Source organism: Coffea arabica, chromosome 6c (assembly GCF_036785885.1).
Source record: "Coffea arabica cultivar ET-39 chromosome 6c, Coffea Arabica ET-39 HiFi, whole genome shotgun sequence".
Lineage (NCBI taxonomy): Eukaryota > Viridiplantae > Streptophyta > Magnoliopsida > Gentianales > Rubiaceae > Coffea > Coffea arabica.
This window is the reverse complement of record NC_092320.1, coordinates 15,185,859-15,213,117: the sequence shown is the minus strand read 5'-3', so window position 1 is coordinate 15,213,117 and position 27,259 is coordinate 15,185,859. Positions and strand designations below refer to the sequence as shown.

Below are 27,259 nucleotides of genomic sequence, written 5' to 3'. Positions count from 1 at the left end.
TATGTTTGGGGTAATGTTTGGCTGCGCATTGGGATGCCTTAGAGGAGAGGTGTCGAATTGAAATGATTGTATTTCTTAATATTGGAGAATAGCAATACTTAATGCTAAGCCAGCTTTTAATCTATCAAGACCGGAAGCTAGGCCTGGATCTGATAATTTCTGGTATCAAATCTCTTGTGCATACAGATAAGGATGCAGTTGTAACAGTGCAATTCAGAACCTTCAAACAAGTTGGAAATAACAAGGCTCCACAAGAAGTTATAAGATTGCCATACATCACAATTCCAATGCTAAACCCGTTTCTATGAAAACGAAGTACACTTTCCTCGCATCAAAATGGAAAGCCCAGCAGGCGTCTTCCTGATAGCAATTGACTAAAGAACCATTATTCTTAATTTGATCACCGGACACTAGTCTCCAAAGCAAGCAAATCATCTAGCTTTTATTATTGTCTTTTGGGATGTCAAGATCTTTAAAAACTGGACTATCAACTCCTACACCCATTGCATTTAGGCCGTTGTCAACATAAATTACAGCACCAGTGACAGCTGAAGCCAATGGTGATGCAAGAAAAGCAGCAGCATTGCCAACCTCCTCTGTTCAATGTCAAATTCCAACCATTAGGACTCAGAAGTGACAAGCACCACCAGATGACTCAATAAGGCAATACACTGCATGATTGCATCATATGTCCAAAAACGAGAAATATACAAGCATTTATTGTGCATGTGTGTGTGTGCACTCGCCCATGGGCAAGGATGTCCTTTAGGAGCTTGACCCAGAAACTGACACGTCAAATAGCACCAATGACAACACAGCCTTGGTCGTCTATGTGAGAACTGTAAATACTCATGATCTAAAGTCACAACAAAAATTTCTTTCAAGTACTTCCAAAGATCATATCTGGACAGAGTGCAGCCAAAATTCTCCAAAAAAAAAAAAAAAGAAAAAGGATCACTCACCAGCAGATAATTCCTTTTGCAAGGGTGCATTTTCCAATGAATAATCAATCATCATATCGATGAAACCAATGGCTTTAGCAGCGCGACTTCTTAGTGGACCTGCATATTGTTTCAATACAGGTTAGATGTCAGCGGGATGTTATACTTGATTTTTCTGGTTTCAATATTGTTTAGAGAATATAATTTTGTTCAATCAGTATCTGCTGAATGAATTAGTCATTAGAGAAGGAAAATGACGTATAACGCATGCTCAGCCCTCTTAAAAACATTGCCTGTTCATGGATAAGGAGAAAATAGAAGGGACACAAGGCAGATAAGACAGAATTGCACATGGCACATTATGCATCCACATAAAGCCATTAGAACATAGAGAGTTTAAAGTCAAAAGCAAAATGATCCAGCCAGAGCAGGTACTGTCTTGCTTTCTTGTAAAGGCACATCTGACACTACAGAATATTCTTATTTTCCAACGGGAAAGGAGGCATGTCTATTAGGTAGTTGATAGCTTCAGTTATGTCCCACAAAACCGTATTCTCCTTTCATTTAATTCGTTTTTCAACCCACATGGACAAAAAGACTCAAGTGTAACCAGAAAAGAGTTACCACAATTATTTGTTATCAGCAAGAAATAAAGTTTAACATCTAGCACAGCCGTGCATCTTTGGATCCTAAAATGGTACCAATCATGCCATTAATCTTAGTATAAGACATTAACATGTAGTAGTTGCCAATACCTGCAGATATCGTGTTGACTCTGACTCTGTGTTTTCTACCAGCTTCAAAAGCCAGCACCTTTATCAAGAATTTGAAGTCAGAAGTGGTAAACCTAAACTAAACATTATCCCTTAAGCATCGTCATGTACATCAGAAAGCTCACCCTTGTATCACTTTCCAGAGCAGCCTTGGCTGAACTCATACCTCCTCCATACCTAAGTTTAAGAAAAATCAATATTATGCTTTCAGAAGAGATAGAGGTACAATTTAGAATAACCTAATGCACCACCTCCATACCCTGGTATTATGCGTTCAGAAGCAATGTATGTTAGAGAAATTGTAGCACCACCTGCAATTTGAAGATAGGACCATACGTTTAGCATAAAACATGGCTTGCCAGTGCAGCATATGAAAAACAGAAACTTTTGTCTCTCACTGAAATGCAGGAAACAAAAGAGAGGTGAAGGAAAGAATACCTGGATTCATTATGGGCACAAAATGCTTAAGTAAAGATACAAAGGAATAACTTGATGCAGATATGGCAGCAAGATACCCATTTCTTGATGTCTCCAGGAGGGGCTTGCTAACCTGTATTATGAGTTCAATGAAATCACATCCTGGAAGGCTGAAACACCAGCAATTGCTAAGCAAAAATGACAATAAGAGGACAAGGAAAAGCACCTCAGGACCATTAGCAAGTGAATGTACAAGGATGTCTATCGTTCCAAAGTCTTGTTTCACACACTCAGCAACTTCCTACAAGATAATTTAGAGTAAGCTCGTTAAGCATACTGCCCTCCAGCATACAGTTTACAGGATAACCATGTTGAGTCATCAAGCACAATTGGTCATAATGCACTTGGTACCATAAGAGGGACCTTGAGTCTTGCTTTGCCCAAAAAAATAGATAGGAAGTAACAATATCTCTAAGGTAAATGAACACAGATCTTGAGAACCTATTGGTCAAGTGAATGAATAAAGGATTAAGTTTCTAACAACCTACCATACACTTTACCATGATGAGGTTCACTTAGCAACTTAGTTTGATACTATTTTGACAACTTGAACCATTTCAAATCTAGCACTGGGTTCAGTAATAACATTATTCAATATGAATTCATCATCAACAGAATGTTACTGCTTGATAGCACACAATTTGGAAAGCTAAAGAATGTCTCATCATGCCTCATGGAAGAGTCACAAAGAATACATGATTTTGTTTTCCTGGAGGTCTCTGATCATAATTTACATATTGCACTTACATTCAAAGTGGCACGTTCATGTGCTGGTGGTCTTGGGTCCTAAGACTCACCAATTGATTTTCCCTTTCCTATGAATAAACCAATTGGTTTTCCTTTGGCCTCTCATTAGATTTAATTTAGGAAAAGTTTTAGATTGCAATTATCCAGAACTATCTAAGAGCATAAAGTAATTAGAAATGAACAAATAACCACAAGCATGAGCAAGTTTTTAGAAGATTTGAAGTTCATACCTTAACTGTCCAGTTTGTAGAGCCAGCATAGCGTTTGTTTGATTTTACCTGCATAATCCAACTTAAGTTTCACCTATGAGTTTACTTGAATTGCAGCCTCTGTGCTGAAAGACATTTTACTAGAAAACGTGCTTACATCTTCAGGGACATCCTCAGGACTATCAAAAACAGCATCAAGTGGGTAAACTTTCGTGATTTCCATCAGAGAACCATCTGGCAGCCTGAAAAGAAGAATCATAGTTAGAAGGGGAATTAAATAGACAAACTGGAAAGTATAAAATCTGCAATGCTTACACACGAGATTCGTCAAATTTCCCACGACGCAAACTTGTCTCAAAAATATTCAGTGCCTAGAAATGCCAGAGAAAGAAAGAATTTTTAAAACCTGAAGACTCTTGCAATCATTAATTAACAACAAAGACAAATAATACGTACAGGCACCCATGTTCCGACGAGGATTTCAGCACCAGCAGCTGCAAGAGATTTTGCTATTGCCCATCCATATCCATTGTCATCAGCTACACCAGCTATGAATGCTCTCTTTCCTGCAGGTAATGGTGTTTATATGTGAGATGGTCCCTGATAATGTATAGGTATTTAGGGGCAAATTACTACTTGTAACACGCATCTCTGTTGCTTGAAGATGCCATGTCACCATTTCCTGATACCTTAGACGGGCTTTAATTGCACTATCCAAACCTCAGAAAAATATATCGCAGGTCAATGCTTGCGTTGCAGTTTTCCAGATTTTACTGGAATCTTCAACCAAAAAATTAAGTTTTTTATTTTTTGTTAATTGAAAACTACCTTCAAAGACTATTATTATCATGAAGCAACCTAATAACCTATTTAATGTTCCTGACATTTGCATTTGAATCTACTTCACATCCCACCTGTAGGTCCCTATAATTTTAACACAAAGATTAACATTTTGAGATGGAAATATGCAATCTCTCTGATAGAAGGTAAGCATCTGCTGATTTACAAGCCTTGGGTGGCATACTCGGATCATAAATAAGTATAAACCATGACACATAGCTAATTCTAAGACTAAACTTTGTCAGGAAATTTCCATTTCAGAAAACATAATGATGTCAACTATGCAGCAGCACTAGTTAGTCAGATGAACAAGCACCTGAACATGGGTAGGAAAGTAAACTACACAGAAAATAAGAAATGCAATGTGAATATTGCAGACTAATACTTGCATGTGGCCAAAATTACCTACACAGGAAAGCTTCACAGATAAAATTAGGTTTACTTTTACCAAAAAAAAAAGGAAGCTGATGATAGAGAAACATGTAAATGTCCAACCTCTCAAGTCAATTGACAGCCCTGGTAGAGGCTCTTTATCACTTGTTGCAGACATCGCTTTTGTAACAATTCTCTGACATTTCAGGGGACTGGAATTAAGCTTTTGGTGGAAAGGCCATGTTGATGAGATGTGAGATGTGCACTTGAGCTTTGTCCAAGACTCGCCTTTAGTTTCATTACCAAAATTTGCAATGCTTGACTTCAAAATTCTTTGAGATGCAGAAATGAAGGGCTTTGGAACTGCAATTTGAGAGCCAGCAGTTGTATTTGCAGCCATTCCCCTTAGACTGATTTACCAAACTCAAGATTCTGCAAGAGACACTAAAATCAGAAAACTAGAAGTTTCCTTCAGCCACCAAAGTGTACATGTAGATTATCCAGTTCTAGTTATGAACAAACAAAGCATCTTTTCTTTTGAAAATTCATGTGTTAGACAGCATAGAGAGGGAGCAATCAAACCCCCCCCCCCTCCACAAAAAAAAATGCCTGAAGGCAAAGAAAATGCAGTTACTCTAGTCGAGCACAGTTCTATGAGTCTATAGTCGAGCATGGTGCTCTGAGTCTATCCATCTTTTCCTAGGCGTTACATAAATCACCCTTGTCTCACACTTTTACTCTGTTTCACATTTGTCATTTCTGCTTTCAAATCTTAATCCAGCAGATGACGAAAGGAACAACCTTTATACGAAACTATCTTATTTCAGATCAGAATCACATAAGTTCTCTAGACAAATTCTTAGTCCAAAAAAAAAGAAGGGAAAAATGTCAAAGATACAATTAAATTTCAATTACTACCAAAGTTCCACTATCTTCAACTTGCAAGTGAATTTTCATGTTCAATTCTGACCTTTACTAATCCCTTCTTGCACATAAAAAGGTCGGTCAAACAAACTTATGACTCAAATATTCAAACACTCCCAACCAAAGTTTTCCTTTTTCTCCACAAAGAGAAAAGAGGAAAAAAAATTAAGATCCCCTGGAAAAGCAAAAAAAATCATTCCAACACCTCATTTTCCTCACAATTCTAGCTTCCAAGTTTATATGGCATATCACCCTGCGAGACCAAATCTCGAAAACAGAAATAACAAAAAATCTTCAAATCAAGAAATTATCTTTTATGGAACCAGCAAGACAATGTGAGCATTAAATCATGCACAAATATACAAAAAAGGAAAAAAAAACAATAAATGAACCTGAAATCAGCATGCACTTACATAAACCCTTGAAAGATCTTAGCAAGAACCATAAAAAAATCTATCCAAAAACAAACCCCTTTCAGGAAAAAGCCTAAATGAAACCCCATTTGGATCAACATTACGTGAACGCAGCATTGTGGAAGAAGGGATCAGAGAGAAACTCACCTTGATGGAAGGAGGGCAGACGATAAAAACAAAGAAAGCGTGAGTGATTGTGAGAAGGAGAGTGCCAAAGAAACGTGAATGGGGCAGCGCCGTATTTATTGCGGGGGCTTTCGATGAAATCGAAGTTTGGCAATGGCAGCGTAGTCCGTAAATTGTAGCAATGACTAATGAGGCTGCTGAGCTGAGGTTGGTTTAACCGTTGTTTTGGCGAAGCTTTGAAAGTGCCGAAAAGGAGACTCTGAGAGTTCTTGGCTGCCCTGTTATGAATTGACTGTATTGTCCCTTTTTTTTTTTTTTTGGCCCCCCTCTCTTTTCTTTTTTTTTTTTTCACTTAGAAATATCCCAATCTTTCCTATCAGAATAATATCTTAAGGCAGTATAGAGTCTTGCTCCAATGATACACAATGAAATAGTATACGGGAGTTGATCACAGGATCATATAGAACCGTGCTCCAATGATAAGCAATGAAATAGTACACGAGAATCGATCACATAATTTATTGATAAAAATTAAACTACGAAACGAGTCGAATTATGAATTTTTTCCCCTCTCTCTTACTTTTCATTTTCTTTTCTTTCTTTTGTTTATCAACACACCTGCTTTGCACGTGATATAACTTGTGATTGTGAGGAACAAAAAATTATTAGGATCCTCCTTGCGAACTTACTCACAAGACTTGCAATTCATGAAGAATCTAAAGTCATAATTTATGTGAAGAAGTGATGCTTCTTCTAACGTAGCGATAGCAATGTTTTATGCGGTGTCCGCTGAAGGCGCTATTTGCACTCTCACAGCCACAGGCGCTGTTACAATCATCGAAGGGTGCTAGTCACTATTCCCTTCTCTAAAATCTACAGATACCCTCCACACTTCACTCATTCAATGTAATCAACAACTCCACACACTCTCGCTCTAGGTTATGAATGATTTGTACTAATTTAATCATTAGAATTATTCTGGAATAACAAGATCCTAGCTCTCTCTCTATATTGTCATTCGGTACTTGCAAGTCATTGAGTAGCAGTTCCTCACTCAACAACTCGCATCCGACCTGCTCGATTCGGCTACATGCCTGGATTTTTTGCTTCTCCATTTTACACGAAGAGTTGCGCTAGATTTATGAGTAAAGAATTATATCCTATATTAATTCAAAGATGGAAAAAGAGTAATTAATATATAAATAATGATGGATTTTGCAGGATAAAAAACGAGCGATTAATATATAAATATGAATCCAAAACTCAACGATTTAAACTTTTTGTTAATATTGGATTCCTAACTTACATATATTGAACTCTTTGGTGAACTCTCTCATGGTGTGTTTTCTTTGTAACAAGTGATATCGGAACTTCTGCTTGCGAGACTAAGATACTCAGTGATAAGTGGATGATTATCAAAGATGGACCTATGAAATTCTCTTCTTAGTGATGGATTAAAATGTCAAGGAGATTTATTGGTGTTTATACTAGGTGCACTGTGGATTTGGTAGAAAATTCGGCTGATATTAGACCAAAGAATCGAGTGCTTGACTGAAATGTTAAGGAGTTTGGCTGGTATTGGATCATATGCATCATAAATCTAACAAGGAATCCGATTAGTATTAGACCATATATGCATCCTATTTAGTATTTTAAAAAGGGTTAATTACATCTATCTCTCTCTCTTGCTTTGATCAAACTACAACAAGACCTCCTAAAGTTTGAAATATAACAATCACTTTCCTTTGACTTCGAATAAATATAACAAATTACCAATCCCGTTAGTTTACTAACATTTGTTTATCTTAATCAAGCCAAAAAATACCAAAAAAAGTCAAAAATTACCCCTTCAAACCAAAAAATACTAAGGTGTCCAAAATAATAGCAAGGTCATCAAAATGAAATGGGGGAGAGTAGTGCATTTAGTAGGTCATAATGATTGTTATTTCACTTAATTATCTAATAATAAGGATATTTTAAAAAATTTAAAACTTAACCATATCCTTCAATTAGAAAGTGAACTATAATTTAAAACTGATAGAAAAGGAAAACAACAAACATCTTTGTTTGGATACCTCATTTGTTTAAATAATGGCCATGTTTGGACTGAATTATTTGTGTGGACATGAAATATTTTGTGGAGTTGGTGTTTGGACTGACGGAATATTTTCCACAATTCAGCATTCCACATTTTATTTTGTAGTTAGCCTTGTCAGCAAGGGCTGGGTCCTTTCATGTGCAGGGTCACCATGCACTACGACGCGTGGCACCCATGTTTCAGAATCAGATTTTTTAGCCGTTGGGGTCCTCCATTACTTTACCCATCTACGCCATTTACTGTCGGTCTCTTGTTCCGTTGCTGAACATTTACTCAAAGAGCACTGTGCGATCTGAAGCCGATCTCATTTCAAATTATTCCCACTTCCTGAAGCACAACTGCAGCAGCTCCTTAACCACCTGATTTCCTTTTATCCTTTAACCCGCCACATAGCAGCTAAGGCTCTTCCGACAATTAGTAGCGGCGCAGTTCCACGCCCATCTTGGAAGTGCAAACCCGAGCCGATCCGGGAGCTTGTGTCAGGTACCATCAAAAGGGTTGAAACTGATGTGAACAAATTAAACCCAGCTTTTTGACTGCTTGAAGTGGACAACCATGTCTATATGGCTTAGTTCTTTCTTTCTCGTTATTCTCTTGAAATCCTGAAGCTGCACCTGATTTCCGTTTATACCTGTTTGTGCTTAAAACCACCAATTTTGACTCGAAATTGGAGAGAGGTTTCTGTGTGGCTGGCCTTCGATTTTAGGGGAAATACGAAAATGGCCTCTTTTGTCACAATTAATTTGAGAAACATCTTCCCAGTTGCCATGAATTTCCGTAGGACCAATTTTTAGGGATTTGCTCTGTTGTTTGAATGTGGCCTTGTTGTGCAGCTTTAAATTGAACAAATCCAGGCATGAACTCTGTAAAGGATTTAGTCATTGGGTCCCAGTCTAGCCAGATAAGTAGGTAAAAGGTACTTAACTATTATATTCTGTCAACACTCTTGCTCAGACAGTCAGCTATTTGTCTTTCTGTTGAGCCTTGACCTGGGAAAAGGCCTTTCAAATGCCAAAAAGTTTAGATGGAAGTGGTACAAATTAATCAATTTAAAACTTGGAAGTTCTACATAGATGACAGAGTAATGTTTGCAGTATCATTTTTCTACTAGGTAATTGCAACTTAAACTTGAAAAAGCTCGTAATTCTTAAATCTAACCATTGAATCAAGAATACAAATTTCATAAATAGAAACGCAACAGGAAGACCAGTTACTGATACTTGAAAATGTTAATTGTGTCTTTCAGATTAAAGTTATGTTTTATTTGACCATGATACTTAAATTATTTTGTTGAAATGAAGAATTCAATTTATTTAGTAACACTGGATACTGTTTTTGATTACTCACAAGAACTGGAAATTCTGTTTTTGTCTGGCGGTGTCATCTCTTAGAAAAATGCGTTGTTTTAAAAGGCCTAAAATACTGGAAAGGTGAAGCCATTGTTTTGGCTCATTTAACTGTTGTCACACTTGTTAGAGGTATTTGGATCGCATAGATCTGTTAACAACTAATGCTTATGGTAGAGGTTGCAGGTTTGATGCATAGAGTGTTTAAGCTGTTTGCCAATTGCATAAATTCGAAAGACCCAAAAGCAGTCAGTGCGAGATCCCACTGGTTTAGTATCATTTTAGCTAAAAAGTCTCACACCTAGACTTATCTAGCCTGTACTCCGAAAGGCATAATCAATGAGAAAGCTTGTACTGTTGAAATAAAAGTAGAACGGAAGTTTGTATTCAGATGGGCTCTCTTAGAAATTGATAATGTGCTAGAGATGCTTGTGGAGTTGCTGTTCATGAAAGATGTCATTATTCTTACTTAAGAAGTTTTTCATCTTCATTTTGTCTGCTGGTGCATATTTTGCTTATGATCCATGATTTAATCCAAATGAAGCATCAGCTAGAATTGTGAAAAAGTATACTTGTTTTTGGTTTTTAATGGCTATGCATAGTTTAACACCCTTGGAATTTCAAAGTTTATAACTGATGCAACCAAAGCATCCTTAGCAGTGAAATAGAACCTGCTTGATATTGCTTGATATTGCATTACTTTGAAATACCAACATTTTGACGCTTCGAGTGCTTAAGTGCCATTTGCCTGACAGCGCAACTGGATATACATTTTTTTTCTTTCTTGGTTTTTCATGAATATGCATTCTACTTGGTATTAGGTTGTCTCAAACACCTAAACTTGTAAAGCTACTCTTCTCTAGCACAGATACGTTGCAGAAATTCTATGCAAATTAATTTTCTGTTGTAGAGTAGAGAACCATTTTATCTGCTTCATTCCAGAGAACCATTTTTTTTAAGTTTCTTATAAACCAATAACTGTTGCCTGCCCTGTAATCTCATGCACCGGATTTAACATTCGTCTGCTGTGTTATCGAAATATACATAGCGATGTTAATATTTTGCTTGAGATGGTTCCAGATGGCGGGGCAAAAGAGAAAGAAAAAATCTCTGTAAGTACAATCATATCATGTTGCAGTATGATTATATACATTAATTATGATAATGTAATATGTTTTTCAAATCATTAGACCTGGAATATGTCTAATGCAAAGACTCATTGGTCAAATATGCCTTTTTTTCCTTTCCATTTCCATATGTTAGTGTAGAGATATCCAACTATATTGTGGCTTTCTACTTTTGAACATTTCTGCTACTCTAGCTTCACATAGTACCACTCATCCATCTAGAATTTGGCGTTAATTCCTCTTTTCTCCAGATAATCCTGTGCTACTTGCAATCCAGTGGAACATTTTCAACAGTCCTCAACTTGTCCAAAATGTTTGGATATATTTGTCCAACAGCTTTTGTTTGATATCCCTCTTCTTTCACCAATTTCGGCTTTCCTCTTCTCAGAATAGTATGTGTTGTTGCTATATTAAGTTGTAGAAGATGGTACGTACTTCGTTTTCTGTTGTAAAAGATAGTACAAAAGAAAAAAGGCCTAATATTCTTGTTTAGTAAGTAATTGTACTATATTATACTCGAGAAGATACTACTATATATTTCAGTTACTTTCTTCCAGATGAGAATGGAGGATAATGACAGTTGTTTTGGCCTTAGTATATTGTTTTGGCCAACTTGAAAAATTTGGGGCTATATATGCGCTAAATATCTGTGCTTTTTCGACACATTTTCGAATTATGGAGATACTTCAACTATTCCTGTCTCATGAAATTTGTTTGTATGTACAAATTCGTTTGTAGCCGAATATGTTTCCACTTTAGTACTTGTCCAGAGACTTGTATGAGTTGGGGGAAAAAATCTGCGTTGTTATGCTGACAGTTATGCTCCACATGGCAGTTCTTATATTCCGGTTATTTGTTGTACTTGTAGAGTTAACAAATCAGCGTGCATTAACCCAGAACAATAGAAGGACGTTTCATTTGACAGTTGGCTTCCAAAATTTTTCCCTACGTTTTAACTAAGGCCATGACGGAGACTGATAGAGATGCCCCTCAACTCACAACAGCAGTGTAATAGTCAGTGTAAGGCATACTTAAGTTTTTCCTGGCCCTGAATACAGTACTGCATTATGTGATTATGTGACTCACGTCAGTTTTCTGCATGTTTTCTGTCTTTAGCTCCTCCCATCAGCTGCACCTCCAATTGCACAGTCCAATCATCCACTGACTCCAACGATATTGAAGAGTGCATCAGTAACTTTGAAGCAAGCCGTATGGTATACATTTGCCTCACCTCAAAATATTTACTATCATGTATATTTGCATGCCTACTAACTTGCACTTGCAATTTTACAATAGGCGATGGGAGGTAAGTTCGAGTGGACTCCTGAAATGGATGAGCACTTCATTGATGCGTACATCGCCTTCAAGCTGTCAAAAAAATGGGACAAGCGTAAATCACTTGAATGGAATTATGGTCAGATAGCCGAGCATTTGCGTGAAAACCATGGAGATGAAGTCAGTGCTGCGCAGTGCCAATCTAGATTCTACCGGTTCAAGAAGAAATGGCAACTTTTTTGCCAGCTTCGGGGGCTCAGCAACAAGGCTGCAACTGGCATCGGATGGGAAGAGGACACCCAGCATTTCACTGCTGACAAGGACCATTGGGCCGATCTCATTTCGGTTAGTTTTTTCATTTATTGTGAGTCGAATCTGACCAGTTTGCTTATGCATATATACAAGCTAGAAACGTGACAAATCACTTATCCCTTGTGTCTTTTAACCAACAGTCCAACAGCGAGTATGAGGACTTTTCTAAGCCATTTAGTTGCGGCTTATACGAGCGATTCACTCCTATCATGATTGGGGAAACGGCTACAGGGACACGAGCACAGTCTGCTAGCCAGCCAGAAATTTCCCTTGAGCAACTCGGAAACGAGCAAACCACCTCTAGAAGGAGTCGGAAAGGCAAGGCGAAAGCCTCAGTGTCGTCGCAACCGCCTTCGGCCACCTCCCCTTGGGAAGGGGAGGACGTGTACTACGTGCCCCCTATTCCGGGAGGCAGTAGTGGGAAGCGACCAGCAAGCAGTTTGGGTAACTCCGGCGAGCGAGAGGGTTCCAGAGGCACAAAATCTACCCGATCATCTGCGGACAGACTTGAAGACGCCTTAAGCAAGATCGGCAACTTCACAGACGTGGCGAGAACTGATCGAAAGGATCGTATAGACAGAGAAGAGACGTACAAAGTCGAAAATTGTCAAGACATCGTCTCAGCCATGGATATCCCCGTTGATTGGAAGATAGAAATAGACTCGTATCTGGCCGAAGATGAAAATTTAGGCCAACGGATTATCTTCATGCGCTATGACGCTGCTGGAAGATATGCATATGTCGCAAGGCATATGAGGAAGAAAGGTGAAACATAATTTGAAATAGTCTATTCCACCACAACAGAAGAGTTGCCGTCTCAAATCCGTTTCTGCTATCTCACACCGGCAAAGGTTGTGTTATAGGGGGATAAATATATCCCAGATCTTAGTTGGCTGTGGTTTGAATAAGAGTTTGGAGTGATGCGTGTGGAGTTGCTCCCTTTTTTCCAGTTTGGTGGAGTCCATTTTTTTTTCCAGCCTTCGGGACTTGCCTGTACCCGCTAAGAACTATAAGCTTGAGTTATTTTCCTGTTTACAAATACATTTGTTGCACTGTATGTGTAAAATGAGTTTGCTCGAAATTAGTTTTTTTCATTTTTGTTGTGTGAGATTTTGTTGCTAGTTCTTAATTGTTACTTATATTGCATAATGGCTATTTACCATATGAGGTTGGTGAAAATATGAATGGTTGATTGTTGGCTTAACTTTCATAGCTCACTTAACTTATTTGTTGCGGACAGGAAGTTGCAGCCTTCGTATATGGCTTTTCCTTGAATTTTGCCTTGGATGATTTACTCCAGCAGGTTTACTTGAGCAGGATACTTATTGTTGGGTGAAATACACAAATGAGAAACTAAAAATTAGTTGTGCTTATGGCATAGTCATAGGTTACTTGATATAATGCAAGTGCCTCCTTATAGATCTCCTGCACATCCTTCTTACTTTCTTCAAGCTCTGCTGCTTCATACAGTAACTGCAATCGCATAGTTCTTTCAACCAAGTAATTTTTCTCTTTACCACAAATGTAAATAAACTACAAAGATGAAAAATGACCCGCTTGTATTTCTTGATTACGTCATCAGCAGCATCATTCCTAGATTCATCATCCTTACTTTGTTCTCTTTTACTTTGTTCTCTTTTACACCGTAATCAATCATTTACTTTGTTCTCTTTTAACAAATGTGCTCAAGTACTTTGTACCTGCTACCACTCATGCAGCCTTCAGGGAAAAGTCTCAAGTTGTACAACCGGGCATCACTGGAATAAAGAAATTTGTTGAAAAAGAGAACTCAAAAGGGGGTGTGGTAATCTGAAAAAGTCAGGTGAGGTAAGGTGAATTGAACAGAGTGAGCATTAGATCAAAAAAGTAAGATTGGACAGCATCAAGACAAGTTGTCCTAGCAGTCTACATAGCCTTCACGGAGGAACCTGCTGAACCACAGTGCGAAGTGAGAGGCAAAGCCTTAAGCGCAGTGCTGTATGTACAGCCGGAGGATCGTACAGCTTGCTCTACTCCATGCAATAGAAAGGGTTCACGGGCTATTACTCTGGTTCTCTTCTTACCAGGGTCACCGATAATTGTGTCCACAGAATTATTTGTCTACACATTGTACAGGAGTCGATAATAGATTATCAGGCTTTTAAAAAAAATGGTAGCCTTTCGAAAAAGATAGTAGCATTTTTGAAAATGAGTTCATTGTTGCATGTGAATTTGCCGGTGCATAGCTTTGCTCGTATTCTGATTGCGCCTTATATGTAGTTCTCCTTATGGGTGGAGTCGTGCAGTTGTCACAAAACTCTAGCTTCTTTCTATTGGCGTCCCAGACGAACGTGTTTTTCATAAGCATAAAGATACATTTATGCCACCGAGTACTTGAAGGTAATCGTTTCCCTTGCTCATTGTCTGTAAAAAATAATTGATTCTTATTTAGCAGTTTATAGTTACTCTCTTTATCTTTAGAGGCATTTGTACTATGGCGGCCAACAATAGGAGGACGGCCAGAGGACGGAGAGAACAAATAGCTGAAGAAGATGAAAGGGATGAGACAATGTTGGTTTTGGCAGCAGAATTAATGATGCTGCATCGTGACCGAGCTAGGGATAAAATACCTCACCACGACGACTCTCTAACCGGACGGCAGTGGGTTGAAGAGGTGATCAATGGGCATTACCGACGAAGTATGGAAAACATGTGTATCACAGTTGACAATTTTCTTCGTTTATGTGAAATACTCCAGAATAACGGTTATGTATCTCGATCCTATCAACAAAGGGTTGAGATAGAGGAAGCCTTAGCAATGACTCTAGTCATGGTAAGTCATAAGCATACTCAGCGCGTGCTAGCGGAACGATTCAACCGGTCAACGGAGACAATTAATCGAAACGTACACAAACTGCTCAAGGGCCTATGCAGATTTGCCGCCACAATAATAAGACCGTATGACCACGATAATGTTCACCCAAGAATTGCAAACTCAAGACACTTTTATCCATGGTTCCAGGTAATATCCTATAATTTAGTCTACAATCATACAGCCTTACGAATTTGCTCTGCTAGAGGACTTAACCATTTCTAGACGATTATTAATTCTTGACAGGGTGCTGTTGGAGCTCTAGATGGCACACATATTCCGGCTTGCCCGCCAAATGGAGAGCAGATGGCATATACCAATCGACATGGGATACACTCACAAAATGTCCTGGCAGTCTGCGATTTTGACATGCGATTCAACTACGTATACGCTGGATGGGAAGGCAGTGCCCACGATGCACGGGTGTTAGAATCTGCGTTGATGCCGCCATCAGATTTTCCAATTCCGCCGGCAGGTACAAAATTACTTACTACTTGGCATTTCACACACGTAAAATACACAAAGTCACTGCTACTAATTCTCCATCCTTGCTCCCTTGCATGTTTTGAGAACTATAGGGAAGTACTACTTGGTAGATGCAGCATACAGAAACACTCCGGGTTTCTTACCACCCTACAAGAATGTTCAGCAACGAGATCCAGCCAAGCGGTTGTTTAACACCCGACATTCGAGTCTTAGAAATGTTATAGAGCGTACGTTTGGAGTATTGAAAATGAGATTCAAATTCCTCAAGGGCCCAGTACCCAATTATTATATGACCACACAGATTAGTGTGGTAATTGCATGCTGTGGGCTACATAATTTTTTGAGAATGTTCCAACCCGGAGATGCCCATTTCCAAAGGTTTGAGGATGAAAATATTCAATTAGAGGTGCAACCCAACTTCGGCGAAAGGGTGCATATGCAGACTCCAAACGCTTCTCGGGCAGAGATAGAAGCATGGAAAGCAACACGCGATGCAATGGCGGACCAAATGTATGCAGCCCAAGGACGCCGCAGGCGATAGATGACGAGCTTCAATAGTAGTCAAAGTATCACATACATCTTTTATCAACTGCTGCCATCGTAGATGGAATAAAGGTCTATCACCAGACTTAGTGTACTGAGAATCGTGTCAGAGGAACTTCAATGTCTAACATCTATGTCATAATGGTGGACTCTTGTATTACCTTTGTTTAAAAAAAGATAAATAAAAGTTGTAGTTATCCAAACAATTATTTCATGTCATATTTCGCTGTCCAAACAATTATTTGGAAGTTTCATTATTCACAAAAGTCAAATTTGAATATTTCAAATAATATTTCAAATAACACACTATCCAAACACCACCAATATTTTGCTTGCATCATAAATATATTTTTTAATTTATTTTTTTTATATTTTTAATTATATTTTTATCTCATATATATTATATTATAAAAAATATTACAGTAATTATTTCAAATAATACTCTGTCCAAACGAACTCGAGTGGGGCGCCAGTACTAGCGTTAACTCACTTAATATCAAGTAGTACATTTTTAAGTCAACATGATGATTGTTAACTCACTTAAATAATAACTATAGTACGTGAGAGCAGCGCTACTAGTACTAGCGTCTTTTCCTAATAATCTTATATCTATGTAAGAGTAGCACTACTGGTACTAGCGTTTAAATATCTCTGCTGCAAATCGTTATTTCTTTTGTTTTGCTCACTCTTTCTCCGAGGAGGCAGCCCTCTTTCCTTCCCCGCCTCTAATCATCTCTCTCTCTCGCGCTCTCTCCCTCCCCTGTAGAGCCTCTGCAAAAACCCATGGACAGTTAGGGTTAGGGTTTTGCAATTATTCTTTTTCTTTTTTTTTTTGGCTACCTGCTATCCCTTCTTAGCTTAGGAGATTTACTTCAATTTTCTCCCTGTTTTGTTTTTTTTTTAAGGAGTTTTGTTAGAGTTTTAGTTACTTGAAGGTTCGTTGCTGTCTTTGCTGATTTAACACTCTCTGGATCTGAGTTTGGGGAGCTATGGATATTCGGAAGAGAAACAGGACAGACTCCAATCTCAACGCCAATGGCGGCTTCAAGAAATCTAAGCCAGGTTGAATTTCTCTACAATTTTTAGTTTTATGCTGTTTTTCTTTTATTGAATTGTACCTGGCTGTTTGCTTTTTTTTTTTAACTTATAATGACTAAAATTGCTTTCTTGGTTGATATTGCATTCATGATTTATTGGATTTTCAGTTTGTTTTTGTTTTGGTTTTGGCTCTTATATATGTTAAAATTGTGCTGATTCATGAAGATGTGCCTGATTTAGGACACTTAAAGTTGCTTTATATCCTAAAATCTTTAAAATTTTCACTCATATCGTTGTAAAATTTACGCTTTGCTCCCAAGCCTTTAAGAAAAATGAAAGGCTGCCCTTACTCTTGCCCCCGAGATCTCAACCTCTCGTTCCAGACTCCAAAGTACTAGTTGCTTTCTTCTTTTTTGCCTTTTTGTCAATTATACAAATTTTTTTTGTACCACACTTTTTTTTGGGTGTATGATACTTGTGTTGTGTGTGGCCTGTGAAGCAAGAGTAAATTACCTGTTGGATCCTGATTACTTGTCCTGCACTGGGTTTCAGAAGATAAGAATGGTCCTTTTTGGTAAAATGGGAAGAAAATGGAGACTGTAAAATTTGTCACGTTGGAACTTTTGGTTAAAATATGGATATATCTTTAAAGACTGGAGAATTGACCTGTTGTGCACATCTGTGTCTGAGCACTTTTATTGTTGTACATTTCTGTTGTCAGGAGTTTGTCGTTAGGGCTGCAAACGAATCGAGCCGCTCGCGAGCCGCTCGCGAGCGGCTCGAGTCAAGCTCGAGTCGAGCTCGAGATTAATCGAGCTCGAGTCGAGCTCGAGCCAGCTCGAGTCAAACTCGAGCTCGAACTCGAGCTCAGAATATTAAGCTCGTTAGCTCGCGAGCCGGCTCGCGAGCTTGAGTATATATATTTATATATATTTTTTATTTTTATTTAATAATAAAATTACGTATATTATATATAAATATATTTTAATTTTTTATTTTCATAGTGAAATTACGTATATATCCTTAATATTTTATTATTTATTCAGAAAAAATTATTATTTTTTTTATTTTTTTAAAAATAAAATAATTTTTTTTTATTTTTTTCGAGCTCGAGCTCGAACTCGAGCTCGGCTCGACTTGATTCGAGTCGAGCTCGAGCTCGAAAATTGCCAGCTCGTCGAGCTCGAGCTCGAGCTCGAGCTTGGTAAAATTTAGTCGAGGCTCGGCTCGATTAGCTCAAAACTCGACTCGGCTCGGCTCGTTTGCAGCCCTATTTGTCGTCTTTCCTTTTTAGTTGGTGGATTTTAATAGTGATCCTTGTTGTTTAGCAAATATGTCAACAGTCCATTACTAAGAAAAATGTAGGTGTAATCTATTGAAAATGAAGAGTACAAAAACTTTGCTTGCACATAGCTTGAACTCGCAATAGTATATAAAATTTTTTTAGCTTTACGAGTACTATTTTTGCTTGTCAGAAGCTTATAACAATCTGTTGCGGGTAAGAAGGTCGTAATAGTTGTACTTTTCTTTTTGTTGGTAACAAGCTGATATCATATTTGTTAGATGATACATAATCAATTTCAAGAATCGATTAAATTCTAACTGGAAAAAAGTAATTAATGTTTGCAACAGAAATGGACTCCTTATCAAGTGGTATAGGAAGCAAATCGAAGCCTTGCACGAAGTTTTTCAGGTTCAAATCTTTACTTGCCTAAAACTTGTAAATTTTCTGTCAACAGTTAATAGTCATAAATTTAATACCTACTCTTGATATTGCAAGTATTAAAAACTATAGATGTGCTGGCAGAGTGGTGAATTGTGTACAAAATGTATTGGCTTATTGATCTTGGTATTGGTATTCTCTTTGGCTCTTTGTAAACTGTCAATCAAATTTCAGAGGAGAAGATGCTGTATTAGCAATTAACTGTGAGGTGAATCATTTGCCTGCTGATGTTGAACATTTTTGTGGGCTATTAGGTGGCAGATGAAATCAGCGCTATATAAGAAGTTTTTGGGTGAAGTACAATAAAAACCAGTGCTTATGCGAGCAAAATAATATTATCTAGAATATTTCCTAGGCCTAATAATCCTTCCTAATGGAGATCGTAATAGCAGCAGTGGTTTCAATGTTTTTGGTTCTTGTATTGTGAAGGTACAATACAATTATATAATATTTATGTGCTATTTTCAATGTTGTTGGCTCTCTGATCAGTAAATAAAGTTGAACACAACCGTTGCAATATTGTATTAATCTTTATACAGTTCTATAATATTTAAGTACTATTTTTTATGTGACTTCAAACAATTTACTGTTTGTGGTTGAAAGCAGCCCCCGCCTGATATAGGATTTGTTGCTTCAGTGTATGCAACATCTTTTCAACACGTGGCCTGAAAATCCTGAAAAGCTTGGGGGTCATTGAACATGTTACATTATGTTCCTTTTATTCCTGTTTGATAGCTGCTAGCTTGAGTTTTACAAGTTTTTGAGATTAAATTAAAGTTTGGTTGGCCATCAGTTGTTTATATTGAACGACTTTTAGAGTCATCTAGAGTATTTCTTTTGGATATATTTTAATTCTTTAACTTTGAAACAGTATGTTTTCAACAAGTCTGCTTTTGATTATATAAATGTGGTTGAAGTTGCGAATTTGTATGGGTTTGTGGTGGTTCTATAACAAATGTGACACAGAGAGTTTGCAAGCACTTTATGATCTTACCATTGGCTAGCAGCCCTGTAGGCAATCACGTGGTCCTAGGCGTATCATATACAGTCTTACGGTCATCAGGGCTCAAATAGATGTTAAATTTACATTTGAGAATCTAAACCATTGGGAGATATTTTCCATAAATTAATCTGCGAAACAAATGTAAAATATTGTACACAGGGCTATCTATTTTCCCCCTGTAACCTTTTTTCAGAACATTGTTTTTGTAAGTAGTAAAATTTACACTGGTTTTTCCTGGTACAGATCTCGGGTCAAAGGAAAAGGTTTATGATGTTTTTCTGCTTATTGAATGTTAGTTGATACTAACATTGAATGTCGCAGACACATTTTTGCAGAACAATCATTTAACTTGTGTAGAGATGTAAAATATTTCAAATTTTTGTCTGAAAGTGAGGCCTAATTAATTACTCTCGGTTCTTGTCCGCCATTTAATTGTCTTGACGAGCAGTGACTAGTAATGGAAAATGCTTCACGTGAAACTGAAAAACTTGGATATTGATGATGATGCCTTTAGTGTATCTTGTGTAGTGGCTTTTTTTATTGTTTAGCCTGTGGTCTTGATTCTGGAATGTTTTACTCATCAATAACAAACATTTAGCACCATTAACAAGTCTCTGAAGGCTTCTCTAGTGCTTCATTTCAAACATCAGCGTTAATAGAAATAAAGAAATTCATAGGCCTTGAGTATAATCATGTTTCTCTGCTGTATTGGGAATTTTACAGATTTTAATCAACCTGGATGGCAAACTTTGTCAATCCTCTTTTCCATATGACCATCCCCATTCTTTGTATGGTGAGATGGGTTTTGCGGTCGGGTGGCAGGGGAAGACTTCTTTTGAATTCTTGACCTCCGTACTCTCAGGACTAAGACGTAACTATACATATGTTTTATGTTTGTCAATCATGATTCTTGGTTTTCATGTCAAATTGTAAATAAAGTGAATACCATCTTTCTGTCTGTTTTTCCTTTATGGATTGCTGCCCTTTCAATTTTAAACTTTTCTGGGTTACCAAATGTATGGTGTCTTTTAATTGTGGCCATTTCAGCATCTATATTCCTGTTTAAGTATAAAATGGCTCTGTAAAGTCAACTTGGTGACTACGAGATCAAATTTTCTTTCAACAATATCTTGGTTTTTCAAACATAATCTATTTCCAAGGAAAATGCTGCCTGACTTATTCTGGTAGTATTTCAGATTTAGACTCTTGTAAGATTTGGCAACAGTTTGATCTGAGTGTTGGATTGTGTTTCTATGTAGCACTGCTGGCTGCCCATTTGGTGAGAGCTGCCATTTCCTTCACCATGTACCTGGTGGCTATAATGCTGTTGCCCAGATGATGAATCTGCCTCCTGCCCCAGGCCCACGAGGTGCAGCAGCACCGACATCTGTACCAAATGGTGCTGGTTCAGCAACAGTTAAAACCAAAATTTGCAACAAATATAATACTGCCGAAGGATGCAAGTTTGGCGATAAGTGTCATTTTGCTCACGGTGATTGGGAGCTTGGCAAGCCTATTGCGCCATCACCACCTCACACAATGAGTGCAATTCCTGGACGATTTGGTGGCCGCATGGAGCCAGTTGTACCTGGACCTGCTGCTAGTTTTGGTGCTTCAGCGACAGCCAAAATTAGTGTGGAAGCTTCCCTAGCTGGAGCCATCATTGGGAAGAGTGGGGTGAACTCCAAGCAGATTTGTCGTCAGACAGGCGTTAAGTTAGCTATTCGAGAGCACGACAGTAATCCAAATCTGAGGAACATTGAGCTCGAAGGTACATTTGAACAAATCCAGCAGGCAAGTGCAATGGTAAGAGAGCTTATTGCCAGCCTTGGACCAGTAGGTGGCCCAGGAAGGGCACCTGCGATTCCTGGAGGCCCTGCCCCTCCAGGGAGCAACTACAAGACCAAACTCTGTGAGAATTTTGCGAAAGGTTCCTGCACCTTTGCGGAGAGGTGTCATTTTGCACATGGAGCAGCTGAGTTGCGCAAATCTGGAGTTTGAGAATTTTTCATTCAGTCTAGTTGATATCCTTTCTCCTGAGTTTGAGTTGTTCGTATGTAGCATCTTCCTAGATTTGCGAGCTAAACCAATATGGGTTAAACAACAAATTTTCTCAGCAGTTTTTCTCCTAGGAATTTGAGCTATCTGGTTTTCGATGCTTTAGCTACTATAATTGTTTTACTATATATCTGATAGATACTATTGAAAGTAGCGAAGGCCGCCAACTACTTTATTTTCTGTTTTTTTTTTTTTTTTGGTTTAACGGTAACAATTTACATTATTTCTATTCCTGTACCATGGGAAAGGGCGAGCCAATTGGACTTGTAAGCGATAGGGGTGCGAACTGTAGATATTGCGTTACTGCGCTCTGTGGTCTCTTGAAGTGCGTAGCCCTTGGTGGTGTCGTATTTGGGCTTGAGAGGTTGCACATCTACAAAGTTCCTGCCTTGGAGCGGGACGTATTAGCCCAGACACCTGATTTCATGGGTTCGACCCCTAATATGGGCGTGTTGCCCATTTAAGTAACCAGCTTGTAGAAATTTGTCGTTGGCCCTTGTTTTCGTTCCTCTTTGGCTCCTTCCCTCATCTCTGCTATCCTCTCTGTTTTCTTTACTGCGTGGCTAGTCTTTTTTTTTTTCCCCCCTGCAATAACAAGTATCTAACATATTCCTACTCTTACACTATTGGACGAGTCTAAAACAAATATGTATGGAAGTTGCAGGGTGAATTTAGTTAAGTGCACTGTTGCACTCTATGAATTTTTTAAGAACGAGAAATTGTGTGATGCACTAGACGGGATTTTAATCCCCGACCTAGTGCACCGGAGAGCTCTTAAAGGACTCTCCTTAAATTAATCATTGGATCAAGACGAATGATTTCACGACGTGGCTAATTAGCTAGAGTCTAATGTAAAGGTAGGGACCCTTTTAGTAAAGCAGAATTTAAAAACATCAGGTGGCGGTTTTAAATTAGTAATAGTTGACAAGAAGTCATCTTTCAGATAAAACATGGGTCCGAATCAAATGCGAATGGTCATTGCAGTCTGCCTTCTTGGCCAAACTTGATTTTTTAACCTTTACTAGTGTTTTTGGATATTAGTTTTTTTTTCTTTTAATTTGAGTGGAATCGATTTCGATCACCATCATGATCCTTCGAAATCATAAATTACTTATAAAAATTATTACAAATCGCTTACAAACACTAACTGCAACGAAATTCAAATATACGATTTTTTTTTTTTGTAAAGAAGTGATAAATCCTTGTCAACTGAGTCGCCAATTTATGTTAACGCGTGAATATTAGTTGATCGTGGAGTCCAGTGATACTCTTCACTTCCCGAAAAAGAGAATAAATTCATTTTTCTAGCCTACAATTTTACCCCATGGTACATAGAACATCTGGATATGCTAAAAGGGTTGCCAAGCTGAAGATGGAGTACGCAAACTAATTTGATTAATGCTTGATGGTCTTTTTTTTTTTTTTTCCTTCCGGTGAAGTAAATCTCGATTAGTTCATCACAAAATGCATGGAGTGGAGGCATCTTCCTCCAGGGATAAAATTCTCCTTTTAACTCGTTGGTTACTTATATTGAAAATAAGGCACTATCCGAAAAGCTGATATAGCCTTTTTTTTTTTTTTTCCGGGGATAAAGACATTGATGAAGAATTCATGATGCATTCGATCAAATGAAAGAGTCTTTATTGAAACTCTATTCTATCAAAAAAGGACTAATAGAAATTCTTATGTCTCAAATCTATCCATGTTGAGGAGAAACTTAACATGGGATGAAAACGAATTACCACGAACATGTAATATCCTCACTTATTACTAAAATTTCCACTCCACGAAAGTCACTCATAGTAATGAACAACTTTACATATATAGATGCTAGAAGTGAACCTACAAATGACATTATCGAAAAAGCAAGCTAAGTAACCTAAGATCAGAAATAGTCGAATACAACAAGTGGACCGTCCAACTTAAAAAGGGTTCCAAGTCCTTATTCAAAGCATGGTTTAAAAGGTCCAATGATCTAATCTAGTCTTGAGTATAAGAACCACCAATGTTAGTAGCCGCACCAACATGGGTGTTATGGGCTGCACTAGTCCTGCCAGTCCCAGCGGCCGTCCCAATGGGGTGGGACTCAACCACGCCTTCGGTAACTTGTCCGGTGCCATGGCCGGGCAAGGCCGACTGCTGATGAGTCCCGGTAGGATGTCCTGGTGCACCCGTGGTGGGATAGGTGTGCGGCTGGCCAGTGTTTTTGGTTGCATTCCTAGCCGCAGCGTTATGCTCCTGAGCCGCACGCTTGTCAAATTCAGCCTGATTCACCCTCTGTTCCTTCCTCTCTGTCGCCATCTCTTTCTCAGTTGGATTATTTGCAGTGGCACGATCAACCTGCTCAGACAATTTAATTCCAATACATGTGCTTCATCCCATTTTCAGAAATTAGCAGAGAAGGGCGTGACACAGGGATTTTATGATCATGCTTTATGGTTTTGGCGTAAAATTGGCATTCAAGAACTAGTAGATGCAAGGAGCCAAGAAAATGGTGCGACATAAGGATCTGGAGTACACTTTTCCAGACATGTTTCAAGTCTTAAAAAAAATTCGGTATTGTTCAGTAAATTGCATGTCAAAATTAAAAATTAATGCTAGGGAAGGGGATAAATAAGTGCAGTATATATAACCTTCTCTTGCATGGTGGCCTTGGTTTTCTCCATTCCGGACTTGGCTGAGGCGGCAACATTGGCTGCTTTCTCCTTGATGGCCTGCATTTTCCACTCTCTCTTTTGCTCTGAAATCTAAATTGGTAGTGTTAATTTGTAAGAAGTTATCTAAGAGAAACTTTGTAAACTGTTTGATTGATGATTTGATTCTTGAACAAGGCGGGCAGGTCCGAGAAAGCGGTTAAATAGATTGTGGAAAGTATGGAGATGAAGACAAGTGTTACTCAAATAAGAGGAACACCTGAATCCAGTTTTCGTGGGGTTTCAAACACGTGTCCACAAGGTGGCATCCTCTCTATTATACGTGGACTGCTGATCGGCAACAGAGGGCAGTTTACCAATCCGCGTAAAGAAAGATAAGGCTTTGTCGGGAATTTTCCCCGAGAAGACAGGGCCACGCCACGTAGCAATAGGATTATGGCATTGCTAATTTTTAGGGCTCCACTGATTTTGAAATGCAGTCACGGTTTGCCTCCCCTAGGGTTGCTAGAGATTCAAGGTGCTCTTGAGTTATTTGTGAGCACCTCGATCGAGTTCGATCAGAATTGAATTTGAGTGCTAGACATTCAAGGTGCTTGTGAGTTATTTGCAAGTAACTTGGTCGAGTTCGATTAAAATCAAATTCGAATCAAGTTTGAATATTTCGTTCTTGAATTTGAGTCAAGTATAGGCTTTAGAAAATGAGGTTCAAGTATTTGACAAACTTATTTGAATAATTAAATTCTTAATTAAAAATAATATATATGTGAAATTTATCACAAAAAAATTGAGTTCGAGTATGACATGACTCGTAAGGATTCTCGAGCTTATTCAAATTGAACTCAAATTTGTAAACTACTTGTTCAGCCGAGTTCAAGTTTAAGAATCTTTACTTAAACCGGAGCTCAAATAGAATTGCAATTATCAAGTTCGAGATCAAACATGATACCACTCGAACTTGAATCGACTCGAATGCACCCCTAACCTCTATCATCAAGGAGTGAAATATAGTTAAGATCACATCTTTAACTTAAAGAAAATGGGTAGTAAATAGCTCAACAGTTTCCAACCTCTAGAGTCTAGGCATTTAGTTTCTTTGAAGTTTGGTGTAGTTTATCACTCTTTCATTTAGAAATTTCGAGTAAATGATTATTTGATTATTTACATTAACAAAAATGTATTTCGAGGAGTTGAGGATGAAAAGGTTATAAATTTTTATCAAAACAGAAAGGCTAATCACGAGCCTTTCCCTCAAAATCCTTAAGTTCAAAGTTTAGACTTACGTACTGTTAATTATTTTAGCTAATTATAGATTCTTAATCTTTCATTTGCTTTTATATCTGAATTATAGATTTTTTTAATAGACAGAAAGCAAAAGTTTATAATCGACCAGAAAAAAAAAAAAAGAAGAGTTTTTGCTGATTCTCGTTATATTATATACTTATCAAAATTTGCAAAAATCTAAACTTAATTCTCGTAAAGTATAATTTTCAATTCAATCTGTTTCACCCGAAAGTAGTCTTCAAATCAACGTGTTCAAACTTAATTACCTACAAATATATTCATGAATGGGTCCGATGAGTGATTTGAGCATGTACCATGAGGAATTCAATTGGTTCGTCTGACCAAGAATATATTATGGTGATGGCTCCGACAGGCAGCCCAAAGTGAACTGGAAATGCGTCCGACACGCATACCTAATTAATTAGTTCTACAATCAGTAACACAGAAAACCAAGTGGGCCATTAATGCAACGTGGAGTTTAATTATTGGTCACATCTCAGCAGCTTGCCTAACTGGTAAGCATTTAACCCTTCAAGTTTATAGCCTACAGAAGAATAGACAGATTACTGAACCGCTGGGCCAATGGCTTAGTGGCAGAGTTTGATTCAAATCTAATTCGGATTGAGTTTGAGCAGTTCGTTTTTGAATTTGAGTCAAGTATAGGCCTTAGAAAATGAGGTTCAAGTATTTGACAAACTTAGGTTTCATTTGATAAAAATGAATATGAATTCTGAAGTCTGAATTCTGAAATCTGAATACTGAAATAATTAATTTGCTGAATTTTAAGTACTGAAAAAAAATATGAATGTCTGAATTTTAATACTAAACCTATTTATATTGTTTGATAAATATTTATAACTGAATGCTTAATAAGTTTAATTTGACAATTTTGCCCTTATATCCTTTCATTCAAAAAGAAATAGAATCTATGATTTAATTAGTTTAAAATTGTTAGGTATGAAAATGACAATATTTATTTTTAAATCAAATTAATATAAAAGATGAAATATGTTATATGAGAAGTATGGAAAAGATGTGAAAGCTATTAAAAAGAGAGAAAAGAGAAATTAAAAATTGTTAGATAGAGAATATTATGTTGTTTAATTAGATAAGAATTTTGAGCATAATTAACAAACAAGGGTAGATTTGGTAGATAAGATAAGATAGTTGAAGTAATTCTATTGATTCTTATTAGAATTAAGCATTCAGTTAGGATTCTTGTGCTGAAAAAATACACACAGATTCAGCACTGCTTAACAAGTTCAGCAAATAGATTTTCATTTATCAAACACTCAAAACATCTGAATGTCTGAAAAAATTCAGATTCAACACTTTTTTATGTCATCAAACAGACCCTTATTTGAATAATTAAATTTTTAATTAAAAACAAATATATATGTGAAATTATACTTACAGGTATGAAAATTGTGAAATTTATCACAAAAAAATTGAATTCAAGTATGACATGACTCGTAAGGATTCTCGAGCTTATTCAAATTGAGCTCGAGTTTGTAAACTACTTGCTCAGCCAAGTTCAAGTTTAAGAATCTTTACTTAAACTGGAGCTCAAATAGAATTGCAATGATCGAGTTCGAGATCAAACATGATACTATTCGAACTTGAATCGACTCGAACGCACCCC

At 37.6% G+C, this 27,259-nt stretch overlaps 4 protein-coding genes across 7 annotated transcripts; 2 read left to right on the top strand and 2 right to left on the bottom strand.

Annotated features, from left to right (window-relative positions):
- Positions 1 to 193: 193 nt before the first annotated feature.
- LOC113693651 (enoyl-[acyl-carrier-protein] reductase [NADH], chloroplastic) lies at positions 194 to 6,077 on the bottom strand. Its single transcript, XM_027212236.2, has 13 exons — positions 5,844 to 6,077; positions 4,483 to 4,791; positions 3,604 to 3,713; positions 3,463 to 3,518; positions 3,305 to 3,389; positions 3,169 to 3,216; positions 2,358 to 2,432; positions 2,153 to 2,264; positions 1,974 to 2,025; positions 1,840 to 1,891; positions 1,697 to 1,754; positions 963 to 1,061; positions 194 to 596 (listed from the first exon to the last, which is right to left on the bottom strand). The coding sequence occupies exons 2-13, from the start codon at positions 4,757 to 4,759 to the stop codon at positions 436 to 438; spliced, it is 1,185 nt and encodes a 394-aa protein (XP_027068037.1). The 5' UTR covers positions 4,760 to 4,791; positions 5,844 to 6,077; the 3' UTR covers positions 194 to 435.
- Positions 6,078 to 8,128: 2,051 nt separating this feature from the next.
- LOC113691405 (uncharacterized) lies at positions 8,129 to 13,074 on the top strand. Of its 3 annotated transcripts, none has more exons than XM_072053084.1 (6): positions 8,129 to 8,403; positions 10,347 to 10,378; positions 11,262 to 11,413; positions 11,510 to 11,607; positions 11,690 to 12,013; positions 12,121 to 13,074. In XM_072053084.1, the coding sequence occupies exons 3-6, from the start codon at positions 11,377 to 11,379 to the stop codon at positions 12,754 to 12,756; spliced, it is 1,095 nt and encodes a 364-aa protein (XP_071909185.1). In that variant the 5' UTR covers positions 8,129 to 8,403; positions 10,347 to 10,378; positions 11,262 to 11,376; the 3' UTR covers positions 12,757 to 13,074. The 3 variants fall into 3 exon arrangements, with proteins under 3 accessions (XP_071909185.1, XP_071909186.1, XP_027065332.2); XM_072053085.1 differs by having other exon boundaries at positions 10,315 to 10,378; XM_027209531.2 differs by lacking the exon at positions 10,347 to 10,378 and having other exon boundaries at positions 8,131 to 8,403.
- Positions 13,075 to 16,496: 3,422 nt separating this feature from the next.
- Positions 16,497 to 21,835, top strand: LOC113691273 (zinc finger CCCH domain-containing protein 14-like). Of its 2 annotated transcripts, XM_027209358.2 has the most exons (4): positions 16,530 to 16,656; positions 16,766 to 16,922; positions 18,531 to 18,591; positions 20,884 to 21,835. In XM_027209358.2, the coding sequence occupies exons 2-4, from the start codon at positions 16,850 to 16,852 to the stop codon at positions 21,623 to 21,625; spliced, it is 876 nt and encodes a 291-aa protein (XP_027065159.1). In that variant the 5' UTR covers positions 16,530 to 16,656; positions 16,766 to 16,849; the 3' UTR covers positions 21,626 to 21,835. The 2 variants fall into 2 exon arrangements, with proteins under 2 accessions (XP_071909184.1, XP_027065159.1); XM_072053083.1 differs by having other exon boundaries at positions 16,497 to 16,922.
- A 1,585-nt stretch (positions 21,836 to 23,420) lies between these two features.
- On the bottom strand, positions 23,421 to 24,525 carry LOC113692190 (18 kDa seed maturation protein). Its single transcript, XM_027210558.2, has 2 exons — positions 24,316 to 24,525; positions 23,421 to 24,022 (listed from the first exon to the last, which is right to left on the bottom strand). Exons 1-2 carry the CDS (start codon positions 24,400 to 24,402, stop codon positions 23,663 to 23,665), a joined length of 447 nt encoding a protein of 148 aa, XP_027066359.1. The 5' UTR covers positions 24,403 to 24,525; the 3' UTR covers positions 23,421 to 23,662.
- Positions 24,526 to 27,259: the final 2,734 nt, after the last annotated feature.

Coding starts and splice junctions, on each gene's coding strand:
- LOC113693651 (XM_027212236.2), bottom strand. CDS start 4,759: ATGGCTGCAAATACAACTGCTGGCTCTCAAATTGCAGTTCCAAAGCCC. Junction 3,217..3,304: donor CTGAGGATGTCCCTGAAGAT/GTAAGCACGTTT, acceptor TGGATTATGCAG/GTAAAATCAAACAAACGCTA. Junction 2,026..2,152: donor TGTGCCCATAATGAATCCAG/GTATTCTTTCCT, acceptor TTCAAATTGCAG/GTGGTGCTACAATTTCTCTA.
- LOC113691405 (XM_072053084.1), top strand. CDS start 11,377: ATGCCCCTCAACTCACAACAGCAGTGTAATAGTCAGT. Junction 11,608..11,689: donor ACTTTGAAGCAAGCCGTATG/GTATACATTTGC, acceptor ATTTTACAATAG/GCGATGGGAGGTAAGTTCGA. Junction 12,014..12,120: donor ATTGGGCCGATCTCATTTCG/GTTAGTTTTTTC, acceptor TTTAACCAACAG/TCCAACAGCGAGTATGAGGA.
- LOC113691273 (XM_072053083.1), top strand. CDS start 16,850: ATGGATATTCGGAAGAGAAACAGGACAGACTCCAATCTCAACGCCAAT. Junction 16,923..18,530: donor CTTCAAGAAATCTAAGCCAG/GTTGAATTTCTC, acceptor TGTTTGCAACAG/AAATGGACTCCTTATCAAGT. Junction 18,592..20,883: donor CCTTGCACGAAGTTTTTCAG/GTTCAAATCTTT, acceptor GTTTCTATGTAG/CACTGCTGGCTGCCCATTTG.
- LOC113692190 (XM_027210558.2), bottom strand. CDS start 24,402: ATGCAGGCCATCAAGGAGAAAGCAGCCAATGTTGCCGCCTCAGCCAAG. Junction 24,023..24,315: donor AGGCCACCATGCAAGAGAAG/GTTATATATACT, acceptor TTGTCTGAGCAG/GTTGATCGTGCCACTGCAAA.